We start from the raw sequence: 7,731 nt of genomic DNA on the forward strand, positions 1-7,731 counted from the left end.
TTAAAGATGTTGCTCTACTTTCTTCTTGCTTTTATTTCCAACAATAGACTTACTGATTTTCTGGCCTTTGTTCCCTGTATATAATCTGTCTTTTTTCTCTGGCTGGCTGTTTTTAGGAATTTCTCCTTATCACTGGTTTTGATCTTGAGCAATTTTATTGATTTGCTTTGGTATAGTTTTCTTCATTTTTTTCCCCTTGTCTTTGGGGTTTGTGGAGCCTCAGATGTGTGGGTCTACAGTTTCTACTCAATTTGGGGACATTTCGTCCATTATTTCTTCATATACTTCTTGTGTCCCTCCCTTCTCCTTTGAGGACTTCGCTTAAATGCGTGTTAGGTTTCCTGCAGTTGGCCCACAGCTCACAGCTCACTGATGCTCTTTCTATTTTTACTAATTCTTTTTTCTTACTAATTCTTTTTTCTATGTGTTTCGTTTTGGGTGGTTTCCAGTGCTGTATCTTCAAGTTCACTAATCTTACCCTCTGCAGTGTCTAATCAGATGTTAATCCCATGCAGTGTAATTTTCATCTCAGACATTGTAGTTTTCATCTCTAGAAGTTCTATTTGGGTATCTTTTATATCCTCCATGTCTTAACTTTTTGAACCTATATTATACAGTTATAGTAAATTCTACTGTCCTTCCCTGCTGATTCTAATGTCTGTATCCATTCTGTGTTGATCCCAACAGATTGTTTTTTCTCCCCATTATGTGTCATATTTTCCTGCCTCTTTGCATGCCTGGTCATTTTTCATTGGATTCCAGGCATTGTGAGCTTTAGCTTGTTGGGTGCTGGATATTTTTGCATTCTTACAAATATTCTTGTACTTTGTTCTGGGATACAATTTCTTGAACACAACTTGTTCCTTTTAAGTATTGCTTTTAGATTTTCTTAGATGGGACCAGAGCAGCTTTTTGTCTAGGGCTCATTCTTCCTCATTACTAAGGCAAGACCATTCTCATCACTCCACCAAGGCCCTGTGAATTAGGAGGTTTTCCACCCTGGCTAGTGGGAACAGACACTGCTCTTGGCCCTGTGTGAGCTACAGACACCTTTCCTCTAATCCTTTTGGGTGGTTCTTTACCCAGCTTTGGCTCATCTCCTTATATACATGTGCTGGTCAGAACTTTGCTGAGTGCTTGAAACCAATTATCTCCAGACCTCTGGAGTTCTCTTCCTTGCTGCTCTCTCTTCTGCTGTACTCCATCCTGTGGACTTTTGCCACCTTGGTCTCCCCAGATGCTCCGCTCCATCTCAACTCAGGAAGTCCGCTGGGCTCTGCCTGGATTCTCCTCCCTGGGGTCGTGGCCTGGACTTGCTCTCGTTAAGACTGTCGTCATTTATTTTCTGTCTCTCAGAAAAGGCTTTTTTTGACTGGTATCTAGTGTCTTACCAACCATTGTTTCATATGTTTTGATTTTCTTGTCAATTGGAATCAAACTGGCAACCTTGTGGTTGAGAGGACTCGCTCCAACCAATTGAACCATCCGGGAGGCAGCTCACAGCTCAAGGTGCCGTGTTCAATCTTAGTCGCAGGGGGCAGAGCCCACCATCCCTTGCAGGAGTCGAGGAATTGAACTGGCAACCTTGTGGTTGGAGAGCCCACTGGCCTATGTGGGAATTGAACCGGCAGCCTTCGGAGTTAGGAGCGTGGAGCTCTAACTGCCTGAGCCACCAGGCCAGCCCTCTTGTCAATTGTTTTTCATGGGAGGGTTGATGTGGTTTATGTTGCTCTATCTGGTTTGGAAACAGAAGTCCAACTTCTTTTTAACCTAAAGATATTTCTTAGGCAGAGGATGTACTGTTTTGACTCCTAGTTTGTAAATGCACAGCTGAAAAAAAATTCATGTGGAGGAAGTATAGAGGGTGCCAAAAAAATGTATACACATTTGAAGAAAGGAAAAAACTATTAAAATTGTAATAGTCAATATATACCAATAACAAAAGATGAATACAAGTCATGTGTTTACATGTTTTTTGGCACCCCCAGTGTATTCTGAACTGCGTTCCACATATTAAATGGCCGGTTTCATTTTCCTGAGACATTTTCTTTCTGGAGCAATTAAACTTTTCTATTCTGTTTAGTTTTTATAGAAGTTATTATTAATGGGATCACTTCTTATTGGAGGGAGGAGCAAATAGCGAGGTCTGAATGCCCCAGGATCAAGCCATGCCCTCAAAACCTACTCCTCCTCCCAGGGGCCCCTTTCTTCAGTGCTGTAGGGCTCTGCCTACGTAGCTGATGCAGAGGCTGTGTGGTATCCACCACCTGAGGGCATTCTGCTGTAGTTAGTCCGGTTGGTGCACAGGTGGCCTGCAGGCAGGATGTCACAGTGAGCCTCCTGTGGTGTACCTTCGTGTGTGTCTTCCCACAGGGAAGGATTCCTGGGAAGGCCTTGCTGCTCAGATGATGCAGAGCTCAGATGGTCTGGGCTGTGGCGGCTTTACTATGAGCCTCCTCCTCATCTGGGAGGACTTTGGTTCTCTGCCCCTTGTAGTGCAGGGGCACGCCATGCCAAAGGAGAGGGCTTTATAAAAGCAGCGGCTGGCACCGTAGGGAGGGGACGTAGGGCTGCCCATAGCCAGCTTCTGTCTTCTCTCATTAGATCCAGACAAAGACCGTAGCCCAGTGTGTTGAGTATTATTACATCTGGAAAAAAATGATAAAATTTGACTGTGGCCGAGCCCCAGGGCTGGAAAAGAGGCTCAAGAGAGAGCCAGATGAAGCAGACAGGACAGAAGCAAAGGTAGGGGGTCATGCAGGATCTGGAGTTCAGTGCTGACCTGGACTCTCACTGCCCATCTACATGGGGGGGAGTCACAGAGGGCGCCCCGCGGGAAGGGGCTCCCTGCAGAGGACCTTTGTTTCCTGGATCCCTGCGTCTCCCTTTTGAGAGTGGAGGGTCAGCATCCTGACTGTGATTTCTGCCCCCTCTGCAGGTCACTTGCAGCCCTCCGGAGAGACCCAGCCACCATCCAACCCCCGAGTTAAAGATAAAGACCAAGAGTTACAGGAGGGAGTCCATCCTCAACTCCAGCCCCAACACCGGCCCCAAGCGGACCCCCGAGCCGCCCGGGAACGTGGAGGGCCGGGGCGTCTTTCCCTGCAGAGAGTGTGAGAGGTAATGGCCCCTTCCCTCCATGCGCTCACACCACCGCCCTCAGGGTGACCCACCTGTCCATGCTCTGATCCCCATGACCTTTGGTGACTCCTCAGGGTGTTCGACAAGATCAAGAGTCGAAATGCCCACATGAAGCGGCACCGGCTTCAGGACCACGTGGAGCCCATCGTCAGGGTGAAGTGGCCAGTGAAGCCCTTCCAGCTGAAGGAGGAGGAGGAGGAGAAGGAGATAGGGGCTGACGTTGGCCCCCTGCAGTGGTGATTCCTGGGGGGATGGCTAGTGGGGGCAAGGCAGCAAGTCAGGATGGGGACCTCCAGCCCTGTCATGTCTCCCTTTGGCCTCCCCAAGGTGTTTGGGGCACCCCTCTGCCTTCCCCTAACCTTCAGGGTCCCCATGGGCCAGCCAAGCTTGCAGACACAGTGGGCATTTGACCATAAGTAGGTAGGAGAAACACACAGTCATCGGACAACTGTGAGGTCCCTGTCAGCTGGTGCCAAAGGCTCCGGTCTCTTTACGGTGATAGTCTCTCCCCTTCTTTCAGTTCCACTCCTCTTAGAGCAGCGTGGCTGGGGGAGGGGACAGTTAGATCTGGGTGGCTCTCAAATGTTAGCCTCAGTTTTGGGGTTTGGTTCCATTGTTAGGTAAGGCCAAGACGTAGAGAATCAGTGGGAAAATACCTTCAGATGGCCAACGTGTCAGGACCCCCTCCAGGGGGTCTCTCTGCATTCTGGATTTAGCCCTTAGTCTTGCAATGGCTTGTATGTTGTTAGGTGTTTTTTGTACGTGTCGACTTGTAAATCTTATTAAATTGGGTTAAATCTTATTAAATTGGGTTCTTGAGCAGCTGTCTTCTGGCCATTCGATCCAACAGAGGCTTTTGAGTCCCTGCCACTTGCCGGAGCCACAGAAATGAGTAAGCTCATCCCCTGTCCAGGAGTAGTACGTGCCAGACAGTGTCCAATCCATGCGACAGGGATGCAGTGATGAAAGAGGGGCAAGCCCCCTCTCTTCATGCAGCTTACATTATAGGGGCGGGAAGGTAGCAGTAATAAATAAGCGAAAGGGTGATTTTATATATTGATCATGGGTGTGCTTTGGGCCATAACTAGCAGAAGAGTCAGCACAGGTTTAAGCAATCAGGCCGTATGATGGTGGTTCCAGCGGCTCAGCCATGAAATCCAGCACCACCAGGAGTGGTCAACCTCAGCGCTGGCTGCAGCAGCAGCAAGAATCACCTCCTCCCACACAGGAAGGAGAGCGCGTCCCTCCCTTCCTTGAGTCCCTTTTTAAGAGTGTGGAACACTTGTAGTAGCCCTGGCAGAATGCCCCTCATGTCTCATCGGCTAAAACCATAGACCGTGCTCATTTCTAAACGGATCCCTGGGAATCAGTGGGAAGAAAAATGGCCCCAGTTATCCTGGACACTCAAGATTTGTCTCCACTACTGGGGAAAACCAATGTGTTCCTGCAAGTCTGTTGCTGGGATTCTGTTTGCCAGGAAAAGAAGAGGAAGCAGAAATGGCTAGTGGGTAGGCAGACCACCACAAAGTGACATGAAGAAAATAAAGCAAGGGGCCAAGTCCTAGGGAGTGACCGGGGTGTGGCAGGCGGTGTTAGGCAGGTGGCCAGGGAAGGCCACGCTGAGGAGGCTGCTGAGGCTGAGACCATCTGGATGCCAGGCTGTGGCACAGCAAAGTGCAAACTCTGCCTCAGGGACGTTAGTAGAAGATGTTTAAAAACATTCCTGGTCTGCTGCATGGAAATCACAGGAGGCAAGACTGGAAGCCTGGAGAGCAGGTAGAGGCCTTAAGGTGAGATGCTAGTGGCCGGCGCGGGGTCGGCAGTGAAGAGGAACAGACACTCGGGGTTAGGGGTGCATCTTAGAAGCAGGCTCAGACGCGTTGGGTCACACTCATGGGGAGAGGTGGTGAGGAAAGGATGGGTCAGGCCGGTGGCAGCTGAGCAGATGCCATTGACTCAGATGGGGAAGAGGGACACATCAAAGGACTAATTGCATCGAGCGTGATTGGGTCTCTAATCGCGTGTGCTATGTTCTGAGGGTCTGGCAGGCTAGAGCAAGGGTAGTGTCAGGAGGTTTCACAGAGGGGCCACATTGCAGCTAAGTAAATCTTAGAGCTGGGAGGGAGGGGGAGGCGCAGAGGAGGAAGTGGTGTTTGAAGCAGTGGGGCATTGTGGTTAAGGGAAAGGGCTCAGGCATCAGCTGAACCAGAACTTACATCCTGGCTCCTCCTCCTTTGTGACTTTGGGCAAGTCACTTTCCCTAGTTGAGCCTCAGTTTTTCTCACTCTGGAAACTGGGATGGAAAATGTCTACCCTCGTGTATCTGTTAAATGAGAAAATATAAATTAAGTATTTGGCAGGATGCACCGTGTGAACTGAGCAGCTGCTATTTAACAAGTTCGCGCACTATACTACTATTGTTTGGATCCCTAAATAACAAGTGAAGCTCGATGACTCCAGAAATGAAAGACTGGCTTAAAAGGGTTGGTGGCATATTAGTTATTTATTGCCACATAGCAAATTACCCTCAAATTGAACAGCTTCAAACAAACAGAAGCTTTTAATAGTGTTGCTCAGACGGACACAGAACTGAAACTGCTTGTGGCAATCCAGACTCGCCCCCATCTTATCTGTGGTCAGAATACAGTGAAAACCACAAATGGGTGGTCCAGGAGAGTCTGGATGTGAGAAGAAAGTTGGGTGAGGGTTTCTTGTGCCTTCTCCCCCTCAGCCGAACCCCACCCCACCCCACTCCCCCCAGATAACAGCGTTTTCTCAACCAGTGGTTCCCTGACTATGTGCATCCTAATTATTTGGGAGTGGGTTCTGTAAAAAAAGTGCAGGTTCCTGTTTCCTGCTACATGATTTCAGTATTGGAATCATTGGAGGTCGGGCCCTAGAACTTGAATTTTTTTCTAAAAAAGGTTTCTTAGAATAGTTTTTAGATTTACAGAAAAATTGGGAAATCGTACAGAAAATTCCCATATACCCCACAACCCAGTTTCCCTTATTATTAACGTCTTACATTAGTATGGTACATTTGTTACATTATTATTAACTAACGTCCATACTTTATTCAGTTTCCTTAGTGTTTACTTCATATCCTTCTGTTCCAGGATCCCACTCAGGACACCACATTATATTTAGTAGTCATGCCTTCTTAGGCTTCTTGTGGCTGTGACAGTTTCTCAGACTTTCTTTGTTTTTTATGACAGTTTAGAGGAGTCCTGGTCAGGTGTTTTAGAAAATGTGCCTCAGTTGGGATTTGTTTGATATTTTTTCCATGATTAGACTGGGAAGAAGACCATGGAGGAGAAATGCCATTTTCATCACTTATCACCGTTGATGTTAACCTCAATAACCTGGCTGACAATGTTTGTCAGTCTTCCCCACTGTAAGTTTAGTCCCCTCCTTTTCCCATACTGTTTTCTGTGGAAGGAAGTGTCTGTGCTCAGTCCACACTTAAGGAGTAAAGAGTTATGCCCAACCTTCCTGAGGGCCGAGTACCTACATAAATTATTTGGAATTCTTCTGCATGGGATATTTGTCAATTCTTCCCCCATTTATTCATTTATATCAACATGGGCTTATGGTCCAGCTTTGGCTGTTGGGAACTCTTTCAGTTGGCTCCTGTGTCTCTTTGACATACCCCACTGTGTGTGTGTGTGTGTGTGTGTGTGTGTGTGTGTGTGTGTTTCTGTGCGGTGGGGTGGGGGACTTCCTTTCTGGCACTACAAGATGCTCCAGTCCTAGACGCAGCCATTTTCCAAGGAGCTTTGGTTCCTTTTATTGGAGAATGGTATTATCGACATCAGAAACGTCCAAACTTGTAGAGAATTTTTATGAGTTTTTTTAAGCCAAACTGATCATAATTGCCAGGAAGCAAAATCTCAACAAACTGATAAAATGCTCCAGTGAATGGCAGTTTTGCAGCTTATTTTAAACATTAGAATCAAAGGAGGAGACATAAGGAGGTTACATGAAATCCATTGGTGGTATATTTAGGGAGCGGGACAAAGCAAAGTGAGGGGAAATCTCTGGGATTGGATAAAAAGTAAAACAGAGAGACACATACTTCTTTTACATTGGTGGGTACAAGATAGTTAACATTTACAGCATATAGAGATTGTATTCCAGGGACAAGATAACAATGAGGGGTTCTGTGGTTTCCCACTCTGGTGTGTTGGTTGTGCCCTGAAAAGTCTGGAATAGATTAGTCTGACATTTCATAGGTACGTTATTTTAAGATGCAAAAAGGCAATAGGCTCAAAGTAAAGATTGACTTTAAGGAAGCTGCAGGCCCAGGATGTGATTACCCACCATGACCCGCTTTGGGTTAATATTTTTTATGTTCAGACCCATGTGGTTACTATGTGGTTACTTTCAGTCTCTGAGTTTGTAGGGCCAGCCATGCTGGCCTCCCCTGAGCTTGTCAGGTTTAGTATCTGGCCCCTTTTTCATCCACAGTATTAAAAATAAGATCTGAGCACTAGGTGTGCTGGAACCTGGTGTTTTTTTTAAAGCAACTTTAACTTTTTTTTCAATTACAGGTGACTGGAACCTGATTCTTTAATACACTCTCTCCAGCTT

The 7,731-nt window shown here is 46.9% G+C and overlaps 1 protein-coding gene across 1 annotated transcript in view; it reads left to right on the top strand.

Moving 5' to 3' along the window:
- The window catches only part of ZNF541 (zinc finger protein 541), a 39,645-nt gene extending 35,740 nt beyond the window's left edge, over positions 1–3,905 (top strand). The window contains exons 15-17 of the mRNA XM_074316184.1: positions 2,605–2,745; positions 2,939–3,120; positions 3,216–3,905. Of these exons, the coding sequence (XP_074172285.1) occupies positions 2,605–2,745; positions 2,939–3,120; positions 3,216–3,381 (489 nt within the window). The 3' untranslated portion in view covers positions 3,382–3,905. The remainder of the gene's footprint in view (positions 1–2,604; positions 2,746–2,938; positions 3,121–3,215) is intronic.
- Positions 3,906–7,731: the final 3,826 nt, after the last annotated feature.

The sequence above is a fragment of the Rhinolophus sinicus genome, linkage group LG11, assembly GCF_036562045.2.
Source record: "Rhinolophus sinicus isolate RSC01 linkage group LG11, ASM3656204v1, whole genome shotgun sequence".
Taxonomy (NCBI): Eukaryota; Metazoa; Chordata; class Mammalia; order Chiroptera; family Rhinolophidae; genus Rhinolophus; species Rhinolophus sinicus.